Here is a 25,511-nt window from a genome sequence, read left to right on the forward strand (position 1 = left end):
GACCTCCATCGCAGCCCGGAACCTTTCTCTCCGCTGCTTACAAATTCCGGGAGCCCGGACGCGGCGGGCCGGAAGTGTAGGCGGTTGGTGGGGTTGGCGGGGCTCTGGGCCGCGGCGCGGCGGGCGGTTTGGCACTGCGGGAGGGCCGACTGGGCTACGCGGCGTCCCAACGGACTCACCTCGGCGCGGCCCGGCCGGGCGCAATTAGGAGCGCGGCGTCCGCGGAACCGACCCAGCGCGGACGGGGCGCCGGCGACTGGGCCCATGGCCTCCTCCTGCGCGAGCATCGACATCGAGGACGCTACGCAGCACCTGCGGGACATCCTCAAGCTGGACCGGCCGGCGGGAGGTGAGCCGGGACCCGCCGCTGGGTGGGCCCGGGGAGAGCCGGCAGAACGGGCGGCGCGTGCCCGGTCCTCCCCGAGCCCCGCAGGTCCCCGAGCCTTCGCTCTGCATGCTCTGGGTTAGGAAGGGCAGAACGAGAGTCTGCCTGCTGAATCCCGCAGCGTGCCCCCAAAGGGCACAGGAGACCCCCGACTGCGACCCCCTTCTTCCCATCTCCGTCTCCAGCCACTCGGGCCACGTCCTTCAGCATCTTTGCTGAAGGTGAGGCCCTTTAAATCCGCAGGGTCCCGCTCTCCAGCGTTCCTGCAGCTGGCCCAGGCTCCCTTCCTTTATTTTACCTGCTCTCCCTGCAGCCTCCTGCATCCCTCCCGCGACTTTTCCTTTCCTCCCTGGACCCCAGGTTCTAGGCCTGCTGTTCTGAAACTGATTTTCAGAAAGGTGACCAGACCCGGTTTCTTGTCCTTTCCAAGATTAAGACAAAATCACAGGCTGCTCGGCCCTGATTGGATTAGGCTACAGACTTGTGCAAGCCCAAATTCATTTTTCTTTCGTTTAAACTTTTTACACCCGCCCCCCAAGCTTGCCAGGATATTTCAGAGGTGCTTCTGCTCTGATAGACCCCAGGACACAGTTAATGGGGTTGTAATGTAAAGCGGCTGTCAAAGAGAAAAGGGTTTGTATGAAAGGGTTTGAGCCACCCCCCCAACCTTTTTTTATTTTTGGTTGGCTACACCCAGCAATGCTCAGGGTTTACTAACTGGTTTTGCTCCAGGATGATCATTCCCAGCTGTGCTCCAGCTCCGGGACCTTAAGAGGTCCTGTGATCTAACTCCAGTCAGCTGCACAGCAAGGCTAGCACTCTACGTGCTGTCACATCCCGCTGGCGCTGGAAAGATTTTGTATTCTGTTGATGGGGTTATGGTATGTGAATGGAGGCTGGAGAATACCGAAGGGCAGACTCAGAAGAGAGGTTTGGATTAGATTTTGTACTATGATCAGAGTTTGAGGTCTGAAAGCCCTCTGAGGAAATAGCTTCTTCAAGGGACCTGTTTCGAGGCTGGAGTTATCAATAGCATAGCTGCTGACCCGGGTTCGATCTTTGGCATCCCATATGGTCCCACCAGGAACGATGTGTTCTAGGTTTTTTTTTCTTTTTGGGCCACACTGACGCTCAGGGGTTACTCCTGGCTATGCACTCAGAAAATCGCTCCTGGCTTGAGGGACCATATGGGATGCTGGGGGATCGAACTTCGGTCAGTCCTAGGTTAGTGCATGCAAGGCAAATGCCCTACTGCTTGCACCTTCACTATGGCCCTGTTTGGGTTTTTTTTTGGGGGGGGGTCACACCCGGCAGCGCTCAGGGGGTTACAACTGGCTTTACATTCAGAAATTGCTCCTGGCAGGCTTCCGGGACTATATGGGATGTCAAGATTCGAACCACTGTCCTGCATGCAAGGCAAACGCCTTACCTCCATGCTCTCTTCGGGCCCCCCCCATTTTGTTTCGGTTTGATTTGGTTTTGGGGTCATACCCAGAACGCTCAGGGGTTACTCCTGGCTCTACGCTCAGAAATCACTCCTGGCAGGCTCGGGGGACCATATGGGATGCCAGAATTCAAACCATCGTCCTGCATGCAAGGCAAATGCCCTACCTCCATGCTATCTCTCCGGCCCCTCCCATTTTGTTTTTTAGTTTATTTTTAATTTTTTTGGTTTTGGGGCCAGTCCCGCCAGCACTCAGGGGTTACTCCTGGCTCTGCCCTCAGGAATCACTCCTGGCAGACTCAGGGGACCTTATGGGATGCTGGGGATCAAACCCGGGTTCGTTGCATGCAAGGCAAACACCCAGTCACTGTGCTGTTGCTCCAACCCACCAGGAGTGATTTCTGAGGGCAGAACCAGGAGTAACCCTGAATGCCACCGGGTGTGGACCCAAAACTAAAAACTAAAAAGGGACCTATTTCCTAGGAGGCTCAAAGACCTGTGAAGAGTAGAGGTGGGTGGATGGACTGGCTGGTGGTAGCTGTGTGGCTGTGCCTTGGCCAGGACTAAGAACCCAGATTTCCTGAGACCCTGTTCTTTTTTTTTTTTTTTTTTTTTTTTGGTTTTTGGGCCACACCTGGTGGTGCTCAGGGGCTACTTCTGGCTGTCTGCTCAGAAATAGCTCCTGGCAGGCACGGGGGACCATATGGGACACCGGGATTCAAACCAACCACCTTTGGTCCTGGATTGGCTGCTTGCAAGGCAAACACCGCTGTGCTATCTCTCCGGGCCCGAGACCCTGTTCTTAAACCTGTTGGGAAGGCTAGACTGGCTGCTTCTGCAAACGGCCACTCTTGTTTCCTCTGGATGGACTTAGCTACCCAGCTCTCTGAGAAACCCAACCCCCTGCTGCGTGCAGTCCCCAATGAAGCCTTTCATACTCAACCTTGGTGCATTTTAGACTCTACAGGGTCTTAAGAGAGCTCTCACTCTGACCCACCATGCAGCTTTGGTGCTCATGGTTGCCTACCTGCCTAAGTAGCCAGGAATGTCTACTTACCCTTGTGCTGTTGAGGAAATGCAGGCAAATTCCAAGGCCTGGGCTCCTTCCTTATAGCTCCTTGTCCGTTGATTGGTCCCCAAGTTCCATATATCTCAGTAACTTGTCTCAGCTCACTGAGGGCTGTGTCAGTCCCGAGTGACTTGTGCTTAGAAGCTTGCCACGTTCCCAAATGTGGAGTCCAGTCACAAGCCAGCGGAAGGTTTATGGGTGCTGTCTGAGCCTGCCAACGTGCTTGACACTCAGCCAATGACAAACAACCAAAATACTGTCCTGGCTGGTCGCCCTTCCCCATAGTTTTGTTTCTTTGTTCAGCTTATTTCAGCCCATTCCTCCTATTCCTGTTAGCGTCATTTGTTCCTTAGGAACTCAGGGTCTCTTCTCTAGCCTCTGCTGCTCCCTTAGTCAAGGCCCTGGTTTCTCTCCTAGTTTCTCTACTCCTGTAAGCCATATTAGGGCAATCTACCCAGTGGGCAGAGCCAGCTACACACACCTTTCCTTTCACAACTCTTTGGTGACTCTCATTGCCAGAGGGCGAATCTCAGCACCAGCCTCATGCCTGTCACTCTGCAGCTTTGTTCTCTACGCTTTGCTTTCTCTCCACCATGAGCTCCCATGGTATCTCCTTTCTGAAATTTGTCCTAATTCTTCCTATGCCCTTCCTTAAGTCCATATAGTCTCTCTCTGTGTTGGTCCTCTGACCTCGGAGGGCTCTTGAAGGAATATGTCTTCCCTGTCCCTACCAGCTAAAGATCCCCATGCTCATCCTTGGTAGTGGCAGGATGGGGACATGCAGTCACCATCATTGTTTACAGGACCAGGATGAACCCAGGCCTCTCTGTCCCGCAGACGTGCTGCACTCAGTGGAGCTGTCTGTGACCACCCCAGGGCAATGTCATGGAGCACTAGGAAAAAACAGTGGGAAGGTAGAACCATCTCATCAGGGTGCCCCTCTCTGTCCCCAGGCCCCAATGCAGAGAGCCAGCGGCCACCAAATACCTACAATGGGGATCTCAACGGGCTCCTGGTCCCAGACCCTCTCTGCTCTGGTGATGGCACCTCAACAAACAAGTCTGGTCTCCGCACCATGCCGCCACTCAGCCTGCAGGAGAAGCAGGTTATGTGAGTACTGGGGAAACAGTAGTGGTAATAGTGTTAGATGTGAAAGAGGTCAGGGACCAACTTCTTTTGCTGCCTCCCGCTGGCTGACCTGGGGTGTGTTATGTAGCCACACTGAGCATGCAATTATACAGGATACAGCTAAGCATCAGCTCCAACAGCACTGGTATTGGGGGTTTCTGTTGATTAGAGAAGCGGGCCCAATCCCAAGGAATGGGAAGGAGGGGAGCAAGGGGAGCTGTTGAAGTTCTGGGACTAGTGAACCAAGCAGAGCTTATTCCTTTTATCAGATCCTTTCCCTCTCCCTAACCTACCCTGCCCTATACATTAAGACTTGGGTGAATAAGAGTCAAATTTGTGCACACACCACCCTCCAGATGCCTCTCAGGAGATGACAGTTCTACCTGTATTGGGATTTTGGCCAAAGAAGTAGAGATTGTTGCCAGCAGTGACTCTAGCATCTCAAGCAAGGCTCGTGGGAGCAACAAGGTGAGGATCAGGTGCAGTGGCTGGTGGGGTTCAGAGCATGCTGACCTCTTCCTTCCATCTACCATGCTGCAGCTCCTACACGGATCACTTGAGGATCACGGAGGCTAGGGTTGGCGGCCTGGGATCAGTAGGAATCTGGCCCTTGGAGTTGTGACTTAGCTGGGTTTGCACTTGAGGCCTTTTCTGACCCCAGAGATGCTGCCCTAGCCCTCAACTTCTCTGCTCTTCACCTTTGGTTCTCAGGTGAAAATTCAGCCCGTTGCCAAGTACGACTGGGAACAAAAATACTACTATGGCAACCTGATTGCTGTGTCCAACTCCTTCCTGGCTTATGCCATTCGGGGTGAGTGGGAACAGGGGAGGAAGGAGGCATTCTGCTGAACACGCTAGAGGTGTAGATGAAGAGTCAGCTCTTAAGGGCACAATGGAAAGCTTGTCTCTGCTGCCCCCACCCGCCTCTGCTAGGCTTTGGGGAGATGAGTGGGAACAGGGAGCTTGAAACGGGCAGTGTAGGGAGACAGGCAAGAGCTGGATTTCCTTGCTGTTGCCGGGCCTGAATCCTCACTCTCTGCTCCAATCCATTTTCCCAGCTGCCAACAATGGCTCCGCGATGGTCCGAGTAATCAGCGTCAGCACTTCTGAGCGGACTCTGCTCAAGGGCTTCACGGGCAGCGTGGCCGATCTGGCCTTCGCACACGTCAACTCCCCGCAGCTGGCTTGCCTGGATGAGGCCGGCAATCTCTTTGTATGGCGCTTGACCCTGGTTAACTGCAAGATTCAATATCCTTTTCCCAGGTCTGGAACAGAGGGAAGGTGGGTGGAACCAGCGCTGTCATGCATACCACATCAATTATCTGGGTAGCCCTTAATACCCTTTCAGAGAAGAGATCGTGGTCCACATTCGGCAGCCAGAGGGCACGCCGCTGAACCACTTCCGCAGGATTATCTGGTGTCCCTTCATCCCTGAGGAAAGTGAGGAGTGCTGTGAGGAGAGCAGCCCCACTGTGGCCCTGCTGCATGAGGACCGGGTAAGGGGCTGGTCATTGGGACAAAGGGGCAGTACCTCCTTGGTGGGTATGGGGCAGTCTGCTCATCACCCTGTCCCCTCCAGGCTGAGGTGTGGGACCTGGAAATGCTTCGCTCCAACCACAGCACCTGGCCGGTAGACGTCAGCCAAATCAAACAGGGTTTCATCGTGGTAAAAGGCCACAGCACAGTAAGCCAATAATGGACAGCCTTCCCCTTCCTCCTTATGTCCCTCATCTCTTCTGTTGGCCCACAACTGCCCAGACAGCTTATTAGCCCTCAGCACCCAGTCCTGCTGTCCCCCATGAGAGATAGGACAGGAGTTACACTCAGTGAACTACCCTGGTTCACTCTCCAGCACTACATATGGTCCCCTGAGCACCACTGGGAGTGATCCCTGAGAACTGCCAAGTGTGATACCCAAACCCCCTCCTCAAAAAAAGAAAGACAAAGTGTAGTTGCTGTGTGGGTCAACTCATCTTGCTCCTGTCCTCATCTGGGAAGGGCTTGTTCCCACTGCAGGTAGGTATAAAGCCAGACTCTTTGGGTTCTTCCCAGTGTCTGAGTGAAGGGGCCCTCTCCCCAGATGGGACTGTTCTGGCCACTGCGAGTCATGATGGCTTTGTCAAGTTCTGGCAGATCTACATTGAGGGGCAGGATGAGCCCAGGTAAGGCAGGGCTTGCTGGACTGCCCTCCACCCCTGTCCCTAGCGGGAAACCAGGCTTAGTCACTCATCTGCCTGTCTATAGGTGTCTGCACGAGTGGAAGCCTCATGATGGACGCCCCCTCTCCTGCCTCTTGTTCTGTGACAACCATAAGAAACAGGATCCTGAGTGAGTGAGTGGGCAAGCGGGTGGGACTCTGGCCCTGAGCTCCCAGCAGAGGGCCCAGTCAACCACTTAGTGCCTCACTTCTCTGCAGGGTCCCTTTCTGGAGGTTCCTCATCACTGGTGCTGACCAGAACCGGGAGCTTAAAATGTGGTGCACAGTGTCCTGGACCTGCCTGCAAACCATCCGGTAAGTAGAGCAAGGTAGGTCTGCAGGGCAGGAAAAGGGACGTTTTCAGCCCTCAGCCTCACTCATCCTGCCTCTTTCTTCCTGCCCCAGCTTCTCCCCAGATATCTTTAGTTCTGTGAGTGTGCCCCCGAGCCTCAAGGTTTGCCTCGACCTCTCGGCTGAATACCTGATTCTCAGCGATGTGCAGCGGAAGGTAGGCAGCTAGGCAGGGCATGTGTGTATGGTCTAGAATTCAGTCTCACCCCCTCCACTCCCCTGGTCCCCATATTGCCTCTGATCTCCATGGTGCCTGCACTGCCCGTGTAGGTCCTGTATGTGATGGAGCTGCTGCAGAACCAGGAGGAGGGCCGGGCCTGCTTCAGCTCCATCTCTGAGTTCCTGCTCACACACCCTGTGCTCAGCTTTGGGATCCAGGTTGTAAGTCGCTGCCGGCTGCGGCACACAGAGGTGCTTCCTGCTGAAGAGGAGAGTGACAGCCTCAGCACCGGTGAGCTCAGGTCTGTGGGGAGAGGTGGTGGTGTGCTGGGAGTGCTGGGGGACTCAGCAACCACACTAACCTCGCAGATGGGCCCCACGGAGCCAATCCCATGGAGGCCACAGCTGGTGTGCTCATCAAGCTCTTCTGCGTGCATACTAAGTAAGTGTTGGGGCCCTCTGTGCTCTCTGTGGGGAGGTCCATCCTTCCCTCTCTGCCTGGAGTGCTCGTAATCCCCCCACTTCCTACAGGGCATTGCAAGATGTGCAGATCCGCTTTCAGCCACAGCTGAACCCTGACGTGGTGGCACCACTGCCCACCCACCCTACCCACGAGGACTTTGGTGAGGAAGGGTTGAGGGAGGGAGGCAGATTATACCACTGGCTTGGTGTACTGGCTCACTTGAGGGCTTCCCCCACAGCCTTTGGGGGGTCTCGACCAGAGCTAGGCTCTGAAGGCCTGGGCTCCACCGTGCACGGCTCACAGCCCGACCTCCGGCGCCTGGTGGAACTGCCTGCACCCGCTGACTTCCTCAGCCTGAGCAGTGAGACCAAGCCCAAGCTGATGACACCTGATGCCTTCATGACTCCCAGCGCCTCCTTGCAGCAGGTGGGCCAGGGGATCGGCCAGGGGCTTCAAGCAGGAGGGTCAGACACCAGGCCTTAGCAACTCTCTGCACCCCCCAGATGGCAGTGTCTCCAGGAAGCAGCAGTAGCAGCAGCAGTAGCAGTAGCAGCAGTAGCTCCTCGTCTCTCACAGCCGTGTCTGCCATGAGTAGCACCTCCGCTGTGGACCCTGCCTTGCCCAGGTGAGGCCAGGGTCAAGATGGGAACAGAATGGCAGGGCTTCCAGGGCCTGGCCACTGATACTTCCACTTTCCTGCCACCAGGGCTCCCGAGGAGCTGACACTGAGCCCTAAGCTGCAGCTTGAAAGTGGCCTGAATGTGAGCAGCAGCAGCCTGCAGGCCAGCCCACGCAATCTCTTGCCCAGCATGCTTCCAGGCCCAGTTGACAAACTGACTCCCAAGGGACCAGACCAGGTGCATGAATCATGAGATGATAGGGATGGGTAGGGTGGGGCATCGATGGACACCTCACACCCTGCTTGCTCAGGAGTCCCACATTTCCCCTAAGAGTCCCTGGAGGCAGCATCTCGGCCTCCATGGGGGGGACCACAGGTGTATTTGACCCACTTGCCTCCCTTCTCTAATGTGTCATCACTGCAAATGTCAGTGCTTCCTCTTTTGTGACCCACCCCTTCTTCTACCCTCTGAACCCCTGCCTTTGGTCATCTCAGGTACCTTCTGTTGCCTCTGCACTGTCCCTGGAGTTACAGGAAGTAGAGCCCCTGGGGCTCCCCCAGGCTTCTCCCAGCCGCACCCGTTCGCCTGATGTTATCTCCTCAGCTTCCACTGCCCTGTCCCAGGACATCCCCGAGATTGCTTCTGAGGCCCTGTCCCGTGGCTTTGGCGCCTCTGCCCCCGAGGGCCTAGAGCCAGACAGCATGGCCTCAGCTGCCTCGGCACTCCACCTCTTGTCCCCTCGGCCCCGCACAGGGCCTGAGCTTGGTCCCCAGCTTGGCCTGGATGGAGGCCCTGGGGATGGTGATCGGCATAGCACCCCCTCACTCCTGGAGGCTGCCTTGACCCAGGAAGCCACTGGCCCTGACAGTCAGATATGGCCAACGGCCCCCGATATCACTCGAGAGACCTGCAGTAGTCTGGCAGAAAGGTGGGGCACTGGGGAGAGGCAGTATGCTGTGGACAGGGGTAAGGGGGGGCTCCAGAGTGAGGCCTTCACTGCTGAGTGGGTCTGTCCCCTGCCTAGCCCCAGGAATGGCCTGCAAGAAAAGCACAAGAGCCTGGCCTTCCACCGACCTCCTTATCACCTGCTGCCTCAGCATGACAGCCAAGACACCAGTGCTGAGCAGAGGTGGGCATCCCTTTCCTGCAGTGTTCTTGGGAGGGAGCCCTGCTAGGCAGGTGGTCCTGATCCTTCTCCCTCCACTTCCTGCAGTGACCATGATGATGAGGTGGCCAGCCTTGCCTCTGTGGCAGGGGGCTTTGGCACCAAGGTTTCTGCACCACGGATGCCTGCCAAGGACTGGAAAACCAAGGGATCTCCTCGAGCTTCTCCCAAGCTGAAAAGGAGGGGCAAAAAGGAGGATGGGTAAGAGTGGGTCTGGGGCCAGAGAGACAGCTAGTCCTGGGGGGTATCTGCCTGCCCAGCACAATCTGAGATTCTTCTTGTCTTGGTAGGGATTCAGCTGTGGGGTCCCGGCATGTAGAGCACCAGGTGAGTGAGCTAGCACTCTTGCTCTGTTGGGTGTGTTCCCCGTGAGGGCGAAAAATGGCTTGAGGGGAGGTGAGGGCAGTTAGCAGGTGCTGCTGCTCCTGACAGGTGGTGGAGCCCCCTGAGGATTGGCCGGCGCTGATCTGGCAACATCAAAGAGAGCTGGTGGAGCTGCGGCATAGCCAGGAAGAGCTTTTGCAGCGTCTGAGTGCGCAGATGGACGGGCTGCAGAGCACTGTCACGGGCCATGTTGAGCGGGCACTCGAGTCCCGACACGAGCAGGAACGTATCCTTAGACAGCTCAGGGCATGATTTGGCAAAGGGTTGGGGTAGAGGCAGCCTCCTTAGCTCAGGAAAACATGGGCCCTGTTCTAGGCCTTTTCCTTAGCTGCAGAGCAGAGCGGTGGCTGGAGCGGGTGCATGCTGAGTGGCAGCAGCAAGGTGGGCAATTGCAGGAACAGCTGACACAGCAGCTGTCCCAGACCCTATCTGCAGCTGTGGCTGGGAGGCTGGAGCGTAGCATCCGGGACGAGATCAAGAAGACAGTGCCTCCATGTGAGTGGTTTCTGGGGTTTGAGTTTGTTTGGTTTTTAGTTTGTTTGTTTTTTTCGTTTGGGAGTCACATCTAGCAGTACTCAGGGCCTTCTTCTGGTTGTGCACTCAAATGGTGCTTAGGAGATACTATGGGATGCAAAGAATTGAACCTCCTGGGTCAGCTGCATGCAAGGCAAGTGCTCTGTCCACTATATTATCTCTCTGGCCTGTTTCTAGTTTTGTTTTTGTTGTTTTTTATATTTATTTATTCATTTATTGGTTTTTGGGTCACACCCGAAGTGCTCAGGGTTTACTCCTGGCTCGATGCTCAGAAATCACTCCTGGCAGGCTCAGGGGACCATATGGGATTCCAGATTTGAACCACTGACCTGCATGAGAGGCAAACACCTTATCTCTATGCTGTCTCTCCGGCCCCTTGTTATATTTATTTTTTATTTCCCTCTCCTCTCATCATATCAAGGTCACACACTTGGTTGTGATGCTCCCTGAGCGTTGCATACTAACTTGTGCTTGCACACTCACTTGCTAGAGGTCACACTCTTTTCATTTGTTTGGTGGTGGTGGTTGTTGTTGGTGGGGTATGTCTATATCCAACTCTGCTCAGGTCTATTTCCAGCTAATAGTTTGGAGATTGTTCCTGGCAGTGCTTTGGGACCTTTGCAGGACTGAAATTAGAACCTGGGGTTCCTGCGTGCAGTGTCCTCTCCAGCCCTTTGAGCCCAGCCTTTTAGTTGTGTCTCTTTTTTTGTTTTGTTTTGTTTTGTTTTGGGGGGGGGGCACACCTGGCAGTGCTCAGGGGTTCCTCCTGGCTCTCTACTCAGAAATTGCTCCTGGCAGGCTCTGGGGACCATATGGGATGCTGGGATTCGAACCACCATTGGTCCTGGGTAGGCACTTGTAAGGCAAATGCCCTACCTCTGTGCTATCTCCCCGGCCCCTTTAGTTGTGTCTCTTAAGCATATTTTGGTTGCAGTACATGTCAAGTCATACATGTGACAACTGTGACAGCATGCTCATGGTTTGATTGTGCTTACCAGAAAAGATACATGTGCTTATTTTGCTATGTCACCGTGGATTATACATGATGGTGTTGCCAGAATCTCACTCAGCATATGGGGCAGTGCCAGGGATTGAGTTCATGGCTTCATGCCTGCAAAGCAGCACTATGCCACTGAGCTATCCTTGAGTCCCTCTATGTGAAGATTTTTTTTTTTTTGGTTTTGAGATCACACCCAGTAGTGCTCAGGGGTTACTTCTGGCTCTACTCTCAGAAATTGCTCCTGGCAGGCTCGGGTGACGATATGGGATGCTGGGATTCGAATCACCGTCCTTCTGCATGCAAAGCTAATGCCCTACCTCCACGCTATCTTTCCGGCCCTGAATTTTATTTTATTTTTTTTGGACCACACTCAGCAGTGCTTAAGGCTTACCCCTGGCTCTGAACTCAGGAATCCCTCCTGGTAGTGCTTGGGGACCATGTGGGTGCTAGGGATCCCTGGGTAATCCACGTACAAAATACCCTCTGTACACTATACTATATCTGGCCCCTCTGTATCAGTTTTGTATGGAGACCTTTTGGGTAGGTCAGAGAAGTGGACTGGGGCTAGACTGATAATACAGCAGGTAGGTTGTTTGCTTTGCACACAGCTGAAACAGATTTAATCTCTGGCAACCTATATGATCCCCGAGCACAGAGCCAAGAGTTACCTCTGAGCACAGCTGGGTGTGGCCTAAAAATAAACAAAAAATATAACAAGTAAAAAGAAAATCCAAAGAGGAGTAAGTCCCTCCCTCTCAAGTTTCTTGTCATGATACTCACCTGCCTCTCTCTTCTCCTTGCCCAGGTGTCTCTAAGAGTCTGGAGCCTGTGGCAGGCCAGTTGAGCAGTTCAGTGACCACCAAGCTCACAGCTGTAGAGGGGAGCATGAAAGAGAATATCTCCAAGCTGCTCAAGTCCAAGGTAGAATGAAGTCCAATAGAACCCAAGAGGAGGGAGGTTGATAGTTTCAGACCTGATCAGCCTTTCCTCCCTCTTTTCCCAGAACTTGACAGATGCTATCGCCCGAGCAGCTGCAGACACGTTACAGGGGCCAATGCAGGCTGCCTACCGTGAAGCCTTCCAGAGTGTGGTGCTGCCCGCCTTCGAGAAGAGCTGCCAGGCCATGTTCCAGCAGATCAACGACAGCTTCCGACTGGGCACCCAGGAATGTGAGTGAAGCTGTATGGCCCTGGGTAGGAGGGACTGTCCCCTCTGCCCTGCCCTCTCATGCCCTATGATTCTCATAGACTTGCAGCAACTGGAGAGCCACATGAAGAGCCGGAAGGCCCGGGAGCAAGAGGCACGTGAGCCTGTGTTGGCCCAACTACGGGGACTAGTCAGCACGCTGCAGGGCGCCACCGAGCAGATGGCAGCCACTGTGTCCAGCAGTGTCCGGGCTGAGGTGGAGCACCAGCTGCACGTGGCTGTGGGCAGGTGCATGGGCAGGCCTGTGGGTGAGGTGGAGGTTCAGAAACTGACAACCAGGGCTCCTGTTGACCTCAGCTCCTTCGCTTCCCCTTGCAGCCTTCAGGAGTCCATTTTAGCACAGGTGCAGCGCATTGTTAAGGGTGAGGTGAGTGTGGCTCTCAAGGAGCAGCAATTGGCCGTCACCTCCAGCATCATGCAGGCCATGCGTTCAGCCGCTGGCACACCAGTTCCTGCCGCTCACATTGACTGCCAGGCCCAGCAAGCCCACATCTTGCAGCTGCTTCAGCAGGGCCACCTCAACCAGGCCTTCCAGCAGGTATACCAAGCAAGAGGCTCGCTTGACTTAAGGTCCGCTTGTCCCCATCAGGTCCCAACCCCAGGCCTTCCCTTCTCATCAGCTCTCCAAATGGACATTTCCTGCTGCTTAACCTCTAAGCCATTTCCCCTATAGTTCTCACTGCCTGGACTACAGAGCCCTTCTCCACCCTTCTCAGGAAACTTCCCCTGATCCCCTAGAACGGATGGGGAACATCCAACCTGGATGATGTTATCTAAGGCCTATGAAATCATAGGGTCTGGCCCTGGTTCATCATGACTGTCATAGCTGCTTTTTGTCTGCTTCCTGTGGTCCGGCTATGTGTATCATAAGGCCAGCAAATGTTGTTATGAGCGCCAAAAGGTCCCTTGAAAGAAAATAATTCTATCTCACCCTATGCCCTATAATAAGAGCACAACACTCTCTGAGCCACTGAGCCCTTCCATTCTGGAGCACTTAGTACCTGTCAGAGTGTTCTAGTTTACACAGCAGAGTGGCAGGTGTTCTATCTCTGGCTTCTTGGGGCAGGAGAAATCAGACACAAGTATGGTGCTAGCCTTGCATGCAATAGACTCAAGTTGTCTTTGTCACCACAGATTGTTCCCCAAGCTTCTACCAGCAGCAATCCCTGAGCACAGAGTCAGCAGTAAGCCTTGTCCCACAGGTTGTGGCCCCAAAACAAAAACAAAAAAGGTAAAACCACTCTTCTCTTCCCAGGCACTGACAGCTGCCGATCTGAACCTGGTGCTGTATGTGTGTGAAACTGTGGACCCAGGCCAAGTGTTTGGACAACCTCCCTGTCCCCTCTCCCAGCCGGTCCTTCTCTCCCTTATCCAGCAGCTGGCCTCTGACCTAGGCACTAAAACTGACCTCAAGCTCAGGTGAGTGGCCTCAGTCAGTGACTTACTGGGAGACAGTTTGGGGCAGAGGTGTTGAGTTTCTCAAAGGAGAGACACCCTTACATGACTAACTAGGCTGCCTGATTTCTTCACCAAGTCCTGAGCCTCTCTGTCTCAGACTTGAAAGCCTTTCATCAGCTGTGCCTGTGAACCTCAGTGCCAGCAGGGGGCACTCCCATCCACTAGAAAGAACAGTGTTGGCTAACCTTTTTGAGCCCGAATGCCCAAACTGCCGCACAAAACCAAAGAATTTCCTCAAAGTGCCAGCATGTTCTCCCAATGGCCAGTCCGGCTCTGTTGCCAGGTGAGCTACAAAACAGACACCGGCACACTCGCCTCCCGCCACGCCGAATATTTTAATTACAGACCTTCCCGAGTGCCAGCTGCAAGGCCTTCGTGTGCCGTAGGTTTGCCATCCCTGCACTAGAACGTACCTATAACCTCTCCCTTTTCTCCACTCTCAGCTACCTGGAAGAGGCAGTGATGCATCTGGACCACAGTGACCCCATCACTCGAGACCACATGGGCTCTGTCATGGCTCAGGTGCGCCAGAAGCTTTTCCAGTTTCTGCAGGCTGAGCCACACAATTCACTTGGCAAAGTGGCCCGGCGTCTCAGCCTCATGCTACACGGCCTTGTCACTCCCAGCCTCCCTTAAGGAACCCACTGTGCCTAGGTGTGGGATGGCACCAAAGGCCAGCAGACAGGCCTAGGCCAGGGCAGGGTTATCTCTGTCCTTTATCTGCTCAGGCTCCCACTTTGGGGTTTTTGATGGGGTGGGGGGGAGTGCAAGTTGTGGTAGCCAGCAGGTTTAGGCTGGACCCAGGTTGGATATTGTGCCTTCTTGGGTTCTGCCATGCCTGGAGCATGACCCCCGAGATTGTGACAATTTGAGTTGAATTTTCCACTTTCCTTTTTACCTCCGATTTGGATCTTTTTGTTTTTGAAAAACATTGAGAAATTCAATTAAATGCTTTTGGAATAAAATGAAGCATGTGTGTCTTTAGTGTTTCTTTATATGACTTTGATAGCATCTTTGTCCTGCCCTTCTCCCTCACCCCTTCTCCCTGGTTATGGCTTTCTATGTGTAGAGCTTAACTTTTTCTTTTTCTTTTTCTTTTTTTGGGGGGGGGGGGGTCATACCTGGCAGCGCTCAGGGGTTACTCCTGGCTCTATGCTCAGAAATCGCTCCTGCAGGCTCCAGGGACCATATGGGATGCCGGGATTCAAACCACCAACCTTCTGCATGAAAGGCAAATGCTTTACCTCCATGCTATCTCTCCGGCCCCAAGCCTAACATTTTCTGCAGATTTATTTAATTTAGTTAGCAGGCTTTTGGTATCAGCAGTACTCAAGGGCTATTCCCAGCTCATAGTACAGGGGTCAGTCCCAGCATGTGGTAGTAAGGGACCATGTGGTGTTAGACATTAAACCTAGGGCTTCTTCATGCACACCATGCAGCCCTTAAAGTTATCTCTCTAGGGGCCAAGAGGTGGCACTAGAGGTAAGGTGTCTACCTTGCAAGTGCTAGCGTAGGGCGGACCGCGGTTCATCCCCCGGTGTCCCATATGGTCTCCCCAAGCCAGGAGCGATTTCTGAGCACATAGCCAGGAGTAACCCCTGAGCATCAAATGGGTGTGGCCCAAAAACCAAAAAAAAAAAAAAAAGTTATCTCTCTAGCTCCTAAAACCTTTGCTTCTTAAACAGTAGATTATGACTATTTTGGGGGTGCCCTATATCCAGCATTGCTCAGGGCTTATTTTACTCTTCACTCTGTGCTTAAGTATCATTTCTGTGGTGCTTGGAAGATCTTATATAATGCCAAAGATCAAACTGATGCCAGCCCCCAAGTGATAGCACAGAGGATAGGGTGTTTACCTTTCACGCAGCCCACCCAGGTTTGATCCCCAGCATCCCATATGGTCTTCCAGTGTACTAGGAGTAACTTCTTAGTGCAGAGTCAGGAGTAACCCCTGAGCACCGCTGGGTGTGGCCCCAAGCAATAAAACTCGTGACAGCCGGGGCCGGAGAGATAGCATGGAGGTAAGGCGTTTGCCTCTCATGCAGAAGGTCATCGGTTCGAATCCCGGCGTCCCATATGGTCCCCCATGCTTGCCAGGAGCGACTTCTGAGCGTGGAGCCAGGAGTAACCCCTGAGCACTGCCGGGTGAGACCCAAAAAAAACCAAAAAAAAAAAAAAAAAAACTCGTGACAGCCATTTTTTTTTTTTTGGTTTTTGGGCCACACCCTGTGACGCTCAGGGGTTACTCCTGGCTATGCGCTCAGAAGTTGCTCCTGGCTTCTTGGGGGACCATATGGGACGCTGGGGGATCGAACCTCGGTCCGTCCTAGGCTAGCGCAGGCAAGGCAGGCACCTTACCTCCAGCGCCACCACCCGGCCCCGTGACAGCCATTTTTAAGGTAAGTGTCTTACTTCCTGTACTCTCTCTTCAGTTCCAGACTTTTAAAATTTTGTTTGGGGGCTGGAGAAATAGAACAGCGGATAGGGCACTTGCCTTGCACTTGCTTGACCTGAGTTCGGTCACAGGCATTTCATATGGCCCCCTGAGCATGCCAGGAAGGTGTCCTGAGCAAAGCTAGGAGTACCCCCTGAGCATCGCCAGGTGTGGTTTAAAAAGAGACAAAAAATGTTTTTTGTTTGTTTCAAGGGCCAGAGACATAGTATAACATGTAATGTGATTTCCTTACATGTGGTTAACTAGGGTTCTATCTCTGGTACCACATATGGTCCTTTGAATACCACCAAGAATGGTCTCTGAGCCAAGGGTGGCCCGAAAACAATACTTGTATTTGGAGCTGGAGAGATAGTACAGTGGGCAGGGTGTTTTTGCCTTGCTTGCAGCCAACCCAGAAGGCTAACATGTTGAGCCCTGGCATTTCATATGATTCCCCTGAGTACCTCCAGAAGCAATTTTATTTTTTTCTTTTTCTTTTGTTTTTGGGCCACACTCGGGTTATTCCTAGCTCTGCACTCAGAAATCACTCCTGGCAGATTTGGGGGACCATATGGGATGCCAGGGATTGAACCCGGGTCCATCCAGTATCGCCACATGAAAGGCAGATGCCCTACTGCTATGCTATTGCTCCAGTTCGTCCAGGAGTAATTTCTGAGTACAGAGCCAGAAGTTACCCCTGAGCATTGCGGGGTGTGACTCAAAAAAAACCAAACAAAATAATTTATCAAAACTTTTTTCAAAATTCCCTAGGGGCCAGATAGTACATCGGGTAGGGTGTTTGTTTTGCATGTAGCGACCCAGGTTTGATCCCTGGCATCTCATTTGGTGCCCTGAGCTTGCCAGAAGTAATTTTTTTGTTTTGTTTTGTTTTGGGTCACACCCAGCGGTGCTTGGGTTACTCCTAGCTCTGTGCTCAGAAATTGTTCCTGGCAGGCTTGGGGAACCATATGGGATGCCAGGAATAGAACCTGGGTCCTTCCCTGGTTGGCCATGTGTAAGACAAACATCCCACTGCTGTGCTTTGTTATTGCTCCGGCCCACACCCAGTGGCGCTCAGGAGTTACTCTTGGCTCACTGCTCAGAAATTGCTACTGGCAGGTATGGGGGACCATATGGGATACTGGGATTTGAACCACTGTTGGTCATGGGTTGGCCGCTTGCAAGGCAAATAACCCTACCACTGTGCTATTTCTCCAGCCCAGCAAGGAGTAATTTCTGAGCACAGAACCAGGAGTAACCCCTGAGTGTCTCCAGATGTAGTCAAAAAACAGAACAAAACAACAGTAACAAATATATGTACATATTATATATATATTATTCCATTAGGCTAGAGAGTACAGGAAGTAAGGTGCTTTCATTGCATGCTAGTGAAGCTGATGTGAATACCTGGTTTTGGATACTGAGTACTGATAGAAGAGACCCTGAGTATAGAGCCCAAAGTAAACCCTGAACACTGTAATTTTATTTATTTATTTTTTTTTTGTTTTTGGTTTTTGGGCCACACCCGGTAACGCTCAGGGGTTACTCCTGGCTATGTGCTCAGAAGTTGCTCCTGGCTTGGGGGACCATATGGGTCACCGGGGGATCGAACCGCGGTCCGTCCAAGGCTAGCGCAGGCAAGGCAGGCACCTTACCTTTAGCGCCACCGCCCGGCCCCTGAACACTGTAAATTAAAGTTAAAACGAATTAAGTTTATTTTTGACCTACTGTAAGCAAATGTTTGATATATATCTCTTTTATACAGCCATATATACATAGTCACATAAAAATTTCTCTGATGTGACAAAAGTGATAGCTCAGGGCCTAAGATTATCTTGAGCCCAGTCAACCCAAGTTCAATTCCACAGTCTGCCAGAACTGATACCTGAACACAGAGCCAGGAGTAATCCCTGAACATTGCTGAATATGATCCAAAAAAAATAACATAAAATTTTGACAAATAGGGGTCTCAAGTGGGAAAAGTTGAAGAAGCTCTAGGCCAGCCTACCTTTAGGGCTTGAATTTGCACTATTGCCTTCCCAGAGGTTCAGAAACCCTAGAAAGTTGAGCACTGACCTGTGCCTCTGGACATTTGCCTCTAGGGGGTCTCTGCTTCCCTTTGCCAATCTGGGGAGATGGGCGGAGCGAATGGGTGGCTTCAAAACCACGCCCACTAGATCTAGCCAATCACAGTCCCTCCTTCTGGGGGCTGGGCCAGAGGGCTGCCCTCCAGGCGGGCAGGCAGCTCTGGCACTGGGCTCCCAGCTGGGGATGATGCACTACCTCTGGAGCTGTCCTCGCCAGCGACCACCGGGTTCGCTGGGACTACTGCTATTGCTGCTGCTGCCGCTGCCACCGCCACTCGGTAAGTGCGGGCAAGCTGGACCCAGCTCAGGTCTCATAGCCCTGGGCCAGGCTAGGTAGACAGAGCATGTGGAAGCTGAGACACAGCTTTCCTGAACCCCGGGAGATAGAGGGGAGTTTTGTGTGAGAGCTCTGGGGAGGGCTAACATGTGGCAGTGACTTCAGAGTGGAAAGTCAAGAGCATAAACTTAAAACTAAGCTCAAAGGTGGGAGAAGGACCCTTAGAATTTTATACTCCCCATTCTAGAAAAGGAAGATAGAGCTTTTTGATGCTGCTAGATTAGCTGTGGGCTCCCTCAGACCTCCTGTTAGCTTCTGCCCAGATCCAGATTCCTCTGGCTTGCCTTGTCTCAGAGTGCCTGTTTCTAGGGGTCAGGTAGGAGAGTTCAGCAAAAGTTGGCTGTAGAGACTGGATAGTGCAAGGGGATCCTTACAGCCCCAGACCCTGCCCCCTTTCGCTTCATCCTGACTCCATTTGCATCACTTCATTCAGAAGTTCAGAGGAAGAGCACTAGATCCCCCATGGTATATTAAGATGCCCCTCCTGGCAGATAACCTTTCTGGGTCCCCTCTAAAAGCACAGAGGCAGGTGAACCCCAGATATGTCCCTGAGTTCCCTGGGGGCTCCCCTGTCATGCTGAGTCACGTCCCCAGAGCACACCTGGGTAAACAAGTCCCTGAGGTTTGGAGGCAAGGTGGCTCCTACCAAACATTCTCCCCCCACCCCCAAGTCCTCATATCTCCCCTGGCAGCAGCGGCAGCAGTGGGCCCAAGCGGCTGTGACAACATATACCAGGGTTTCGCAAAGTGTCTCATCAGCCTGGGAGACGGTATGAATCGTGGAGGCGAATTGGAGACTGTCTGCAGGTATGGAAAACTGGGGGGAGGTGTAGGAGCAGTAGCTGGAACCCTGCACCAAGGGGCCTGAACCTCTTCTTTTTTTTTTTTTTTTTTTTTTCATTTCAAAACCCCTCAATCCTTATATCCTTAACCCTGTGCCTTTCACAGGTCCTGGAATGAATTCCATACCTGTGCTTCAAAAGTCCTGTCGGGGTGCCCAGAGGAGGCAGCAGCTGTGTGGGAGTCACTACAACAAGAAGCTAGGCGAGCCCCTCACCCAGATAACTTACACACCCTGTGCAGCGCCTCGGTGCGTGTGCGGGAGCATGGAATGGCTCCGGAAACCAACCAGGAGACCCTTCGGGCATTTACACCATCAACCACCCCTACCCCCAAGCCCTGGCTGCTGGCTGCTGCTCTGGCACTGGCCTGCCTCCTGGGGCCTCTGGCCTAACCCTCTCTCACACCTTCAGCTCTGCTCTGGCAGCTGCCTTCAGGGCTCTGCACAGCGATTTGGGCTTTCATTAAAAGTATTTATATTTGTACTAAGCTTCTTTTCTTCTGGCGGTGCTTGCTTTACTGGGGTGAGGCCTCCAGAAGCTGATCCCCAGGACAGGATGGGTGGTGCCAAAGGCCACACTGGGGATACCTTCTCCTTGCAAACGCTCCTTCTCAAGGGAGACAGAGCTTTCCATTGCGCAGCTCCCAAGAGCTGAAGGGTGGGGGGTGAAGCCTGCGGAATGCACACAATCTTGCTCTCTTCTCCTGTGCTGCTTTCCCTCTTGTCTAGGCTCTGGAATTGTATCCTAGTGTATCCTGGAAGACAGCTCCAAGTTAAACTTTAAGGCCTCTCCTTTTCTGGGGTCCAGATTGTTCCATAGGTTGAGAGCTCCTGTTGGAGGTGACCTTCAAGTCCCTCAGGTGGCCTGGCCTGTAGAAATGGATCACCAGGGGCATGAAGGCAAAGCAATCAGAAGGTTTTCTGTTGGTATTGTATCAATGTGGTTTGTGATATGTGAGGCACATAGTATTAGGTGAGTGGTGTATGGCATAAAGTATGAGATGTGAGGTACATGGTGAGGGATATGTGTGGCATGGTGTGGTGTGTGTGATATTCTGTGTATGGTGTGGGGTGTGAGGTGTGAGGTGTGGTGTAGATATGAGGAGAGTATGAGTTGTGTGTGGGCTGTGAGGAGCCTATTGATTTTTGTAGAGAGAAAGAACCACATCTGGCTAGAGAGATTATTCAAATAACTGGAGGGCAGGAGCCCGAGATTCAATCTCTGGCATTGCATAGTTCCCCAAATCCTTGTGGGCAGACTCCAGACGGATAGGGTTCCTCAGAGACTGTGAGACTATTCAGTTTTCCATCACTAGCCATATTGGATTAGGAACTCATTCCAAACCTTTACCCCATCGTTTGTACAGGTATTGCCAGGGACTTCTGTTTTCATGCTTGTCACTTCTCCATTTTATTTTTGTTATTCCTCACCTCCTCCCATCTTCCCACTCCCCACTGTAGAATTAGGGATAAGACCCAAGGCCTCCCACATGCAGGCCTAGTGCTCTTTGTGAAACCACACCCCCGACCTTCCTTTTCATTTTCTACTTTGAAAAATTCATCTTTTTTTTTTTTTTTTTTTTGGTGTTTGGGTCACACCCAGCAGTCCTCAGGGGCAACTCCTGGCTCTATGCTCAGAAATCGTCCCTGGCAGGCTCAGAGGACCATATGGGATGCCAGGATTTGAACCACCATCCTTCTTCATGCAAGGCAAATACCTTAACCTCCATGCTTTTTCTCTGGCACCTGAAAAATTCATCTTAATGCTTAGCTCCTCTTTGTCTAAAAGTCTCCCTGCTTGCCATCTTGGCTACAGTTGATTCTGTCCACTCATACAACTGCCTTGTAGTAGCAATCCTTGGAGTGAAGGTGTGGCTGCAGAGAAGGGTCACCCACACAGAAGTAATGCAAAACTTACAGCTGGGAGAAGAGGAAGACTGAGTGGCAGAGGGTTTATAAGAGAGGCAAAGAAATCAGCTGAGAGGGGACTGGGCAGCCAGGAGCCAGGAAAACCAGTTTGTTTGTTTGTTTTTCTATACCTAGTAGATTCCCAAACCCTAGTTTTGGGGGTCACTCTATTTTTTGTTTTTGGGTCACACCCGGCAGCACTCAGGAGTTACTCCTGGCTTTATACTCAGAAATTGCTCCTGGCAGGCTCGGGGGACCATATGGGATGCCGGGATTTGAACCACTGTCCTGCATGCAAGGCAAATGCCTTACTTCCATGCTATCTCTCCGACCCTGGGGGTCACTCTTGGTGGTAGTACTTGGAGTGCTTGGGGAATTATGTGCTGGGGATCAAACCAGGGACTCCTGCATGCAAAACCTGAGCCCCAGCAAACTGAACCATTTCCTCAGCCCCATGCAGGACACATTTATATGAAAACTGCTGGGAGGCTATTCTACAGTGTTGGAAGCTATAAGACTTAGAGAGCAAAATGGAGTCTCTGATGCCTGAGAAACCAAAGGCCTGTGTACCTGACAGGCTGCCACTGTGGCACTTCCCCCATGGACCTAAAGAAAAAACAACCACATAGTTCAGTTAGCAGATGTGACAAGATGATAAGATCACACATCCTGTTATGCTAACCATTGTGAAAGAACCCTTGTACCATATAAGGATATAATGTATAACTGGAAAGTCCCTCCTGCATGACCCCCCTGCTTTTCTATAGATGCCATGGAAAATTACTGAGAACTACGTCCCCATTTTGTAATGCTATATAAGCCTGCTTGTGCCTCAATAAACTTTCTCTTGATCAGAATCTTGCCCTGAGCCCATTCTTTCCCAGCCTCTTTCTTTTAAGTTAGATCCTGCTCGTGACTCACGAATAACTTGGCAATTCTTGAGCTCCCCCAAGGGTCGGGGTCTCGGGGGCCGCACTACAGGATAGAATTGTGGGGTCAAAGAGATAGTACAGCAGGTAATGCACTTGTTTTGCATGTAACTGACCTGGGTTATATCCCCAGTACTTCATTAATTCCCCGAGCTCTCTGGGAATGATCGCTGAGTGCAGAGCCATTAGTGACCCCTGGGCACCAAACAATGGTGTATGTGATAGAACTTTTGTTTTAAGTTCAGGGTGAAAGACACTTCTCAAGACCTTCACCCACAGTGTCGGGCTCTTCTCATATCCAAATCTTTGCATGCTAGCTCACTCAGATGTTCCATTAATTCCCTCTCTAATCTCACATTCTTGGATCCTGGATTTCATTCACCTGGACTTATATTCCCACTTCTCTTTGCCAATCCACCTTACTTATCTCCTCAGATCACCTAGAAGAGAAAGTTCAGGAATAAAAATCCCTCCCAGGGGCCAAGGAAATAGCTTAATGGTGTAGCACATGCACAATATGTGCCAGGCCCTGTGTTTGATTCTTGGCACCACCTAGACAGACATCCCAGCACCCCTGGGGATGGCCCTGGTGCCCCCTGAAAAACACCAAGTCCCAGCTCCAAAGCATCAACTCTTTTCTGGTGGGTTGAGCATCAACCCAAGATTGGCTCTAGATTGCCCTTCCTCAACAAATACCTCTGGATATGGCCACTATTAAAAATCAAACCCCAAACCTCTCAGATCTACTGTTCTTTCTACTGATCTACTGATCTCCCTCCTTCTTCTCTCTCCCAGCCAGCAAAAATTTCCAGAAAAGGTTAGCCTTTTATTCCTCTGGGTCTTTGTGCATCTATTCACTGAGCTCAGAATACCTTTCCTCGTTTCCTCCTAGGGAACTCCTACTTCTTGCTCAGTGTCACCTCCTCCAGGAAAGATTCCCTCTGACTCGATGCTGAATCAGAGGCCTCCTACAGTCCACACAGCTTCTGAGGCTCTCTTAGGTGTCAGTACAATAGCACCCACTCACTGCCATCTGGGTCCAGGTCAGAATTTCCTACCATGGGGAAATTCTATACCAGCCTCTCTGGGCTGGGTCTAAAGAATGCATTTTGGAGAAATGTGTGCAATGAAAGAATCTTTAAGTATAGGGGCCGGAGAGAGAGCATGGAAGGAAGGCATTTGCCTTGCATGCAGAAGGACGGTGGTTTGAATCCCGGTATCCCATATGGTCCCCTGAGCCTGCCGGGGGCGATTTCTGAGCATAGAGCCAGAAGTAGCCTCTGAGCACTGCCGGGTGTGACCCCCCCCCCCAAAAAACAAAACAAAACAAAACAAAAAAATCTTGAAGTATAGCCTAGAAAGTGTTAAAGTTGGCAAGAGCTTGGGCTGAAAATAACCTCAATATAGAGGCTATGCATTCTTGAGGAATTCCCTCACCCTGGACATAGTGTTGGGCTGGCCCATACTGGGACTCCAGATCCCAAAAAGTCTTCTGGGGGCCATTTGATAGTTGGTCAGGATTACCATATTTTCTGGCCAGGCAAAACCTTCCTGCTGTGACCCACTTTCCCTTGCTTTTGCTCCCTAAATCCCCAGAATCAGTTATCTGTGTGCTTATTATTTGGGGAGTGAGGACCAAATTGCTCTGGCAGCAGCTTATGGGCTTTGCAATCATGATCCTAGAGCTAGAGAGAGGAGTGTGCTGGGATCTGGACACAGCTGCCTCCCAGATCCTCTTGACCTCCAAGCTCCTGGAACAGCAGATGTTCAGGGGCACAACTGGAGGACTGGATGCCCTGAGTTAGGACTGCACTGCTTTCATTACCTCCTCACCTTAAGACCTCCTGTTATGAGGTCGGAGAGATAGCATGAAGGTAAGGCATTTGCCTTCATGCAGTAGGTCGGTGGTTTGAATCCCGGCATCCCATATGATCCCCGGAGCCTGCCAGGAGCGATTTCTGAGCATAGAGCCAGAAGTAACCCCTGAGCGCTGCCAGGTGTGACTCAAACCCAAAAACCAAAAACCAAAACAAAACAAAAAAGACATCCTGTCACCAGAACCCAGACCAGTATTTACCCAGAGTCAGTGCTAAAAGAAAACCAGGCTAAACTCTCTTGCTTTCTCTCTATAAAAGTGGGGAACAGGGTTTGTTATATGGATAGCTAAGACCCCACAAACCCAGGAATTCTTTATTATCTTATTTTAGTTTGATTTGGTTTTTTGGTTTTTCTTGGGTCACACCAGGTGATGCTCAGGGATTACTCCTGGCCCTGTGCTCAGAGGTCATTCTTTTTTTTTTTTTTTTATTGGGCCACACCCGTTTGATGCTCAGGGGTTACTCCTGGCTATGTGCTCAGAAATCGCCCCTGGCTTGGGGGGACCATATGGGACGCCGGGGGATCGAACTGCAGTCCGTTCCTTGGCTAGCACTTGTAAGGCAGACACCTTACCTCTGGCGCCACCTTCCCGGCCCCGAGAGGTCATTCTTGGTGGTGTTCAGGGGACCATACAAGATGCTGGAAATAGAACCTAGATCAGTTGCTTGCAAGGCAAATGCCCTAACCACTGTACTATAGCTCTGACCCTCCTGCTATCTTTTATTTTTTTAATTTTAGTTCACTCTTCGCAGTGGTTGCTGCTCAAGAGACCATATCTGGTGCTGAGATTCAAACCATTGTCATGGTCATAGCTGCATGCTACTCAAACTTTTTTTTTTTTTTTTTTTTGGTTTTTGGGTCACACCCGGCAGTGCTCAGGGGTTATTCCTGGCTCCAGGCTCAGAAATTGCTCCTGGCAGGCACGGGGGACCATATGGGACGCCGGGATTCGAACCGATGACCTCCTGCATGAAAGGCAAATGCTTTACCTCCATGCTATCTCTCCGGCCCCCAACTCAAACATTTTAACCTCATAAGCCTATATATACTATTTCTCTCTCTCTCTCTCTCTCTCTCTCTCTCTCTCTCTCTCTCTATATATATATATATATATATATATATATATATATATATATATATTCTATACTATCTTTAGATCTCATAACAACTCCCTGGGATCAGGACTGTGATCCACATTACATACAGTGGATAGTAAAACTGGTAGGGTGCTTGCCTTACATGCAGCCAACCTAGGTTTCATCCTTGGCACTCCTCAGAGCTAGGAATAAGCCCTAAGCAACACTGTATGTTAAAAAAAAAGGAAGTAAGGAAGGAAAGAAGGAAAGAAGGGAAGAAAGAAAGAAATGAAGCTTAAAGAGGGAGATGTAGGGCTCAGAGCTATAGTATAGGTGGTAGGGTGGTTGCCTTGGACAGGACTGACCCAGGTATGATCCCTAGCATCACATATGGTTCCCTCAGTCCTTGGTGTGGAACCTCCCCCCAAAATATGGTAGAAGGGAGATGTCTTGCCCAA

The 25,511-nt window shown here is 51.7% G+C and overlaps 2 protein-coding genes across 3 annotated transcripts; both read left to right on the plus strand.

The window, feature by feature from the left end:
* Nucleotides 1-108: 108 nt before the first annotated feature.
* Nucleotides 109-14,532, plus strand: EDC4 (enhancer of mRNA decapping 4). The gene is made up of 29 exons (XM_049786328.1): nucleotides 109-349; nucleotides 3,852-4,008; nucleotides 4,383-4,494; nucleotides 4,738-4,837; nucleotides 5,085-5,274; nucleotides 5,375-5,522; nucleotides 5,606-5,710; nucleotides 6,043-6,188; nucleotides 6,271-6,354; nucleotides 6,443-6,538; nucleotides 6,629-6,731; nucleotides 6,845-7,025; nucleotides 7,103-7,175; nucleotides 7,265-7,356; nucleotides 7,435-7,622; nucleotides 7,700-7,821; nucleotides 7,903-8,053; nucleotides 8,311-8,744; nucleotides 8,841-8,945; nucleotides 9,030-9,182; nucleotides 9,272-9,308; nucleotides 9,414-9,591; nucleotides 9,705-9,860; nucleotides 11,705-11,820; nucleotides 11,903-12,068; nucleotides 12,147-12,333; nucleotides 12,424-12,643; nucleotides 13,361-13,524; nucleotides 14,007-14,532. Exons 1-29 carry the CDS (start codon nucleotides 265-267, stop codon nucleotides 14,197-14,199), a joined length of 4,242 nt encoding a protein of 1,413 aa, XP_049642285.1. The 5' UTR covers nucleotides 109-264; the 3' UTR covers nucleotides 14,200-14,532.
* Nucleotides 14,533-18,256: 3,724 nt separating this feature from the next.
* NRN1L (neuritin 1 like) lies at nucleotides 18,257-19,750 on the plus strand. 2 transcript variants are annotated; one of them, XM_049786473.1, is made up of 3 exons: nucleotides 18,257-18,362; nucleotides 19,093-19,228; nucleotides 19,370-19,750. In XM_049786473.1, the coding sequence occupies exons 1-3, from the start codon at nucleotides 18,269-18,271 to the stop codon at nucleotides 19,653-19,655; spliced, it is 516 nt and encodes a 171-aa protein (XP_049642430.1). In that variant the 5' UTR covers nucleotides 18,257-18,268; the 3' UTR covers nucleotides 19,656-19,750. The 2 variants fall into 2 exon arrangements, with proteins under 2 accessions (XP_049642430.1, XP_049642431.1); XM_049786474.1 differs by having other exon boundaries at nucleotides 19,114-19,228.
* Nucleotides 19,751-25,511: the final 5,761 nt, after the last annotated feature.

This window comes from Suncus etruscus, chromosome 14 (genome assembly GCF_024139225.1).
Source record: "Suncus etruscus isolate mSunEtr1 chromosome 14, mSunEtr1.pri.cur, whole genome shotgun sequence".
NCBI lineage: Eukaryota > Metazoa > Chordata > Mammalia > Eulipotyphla > Soricidae > Suncus > Suncus etruscus.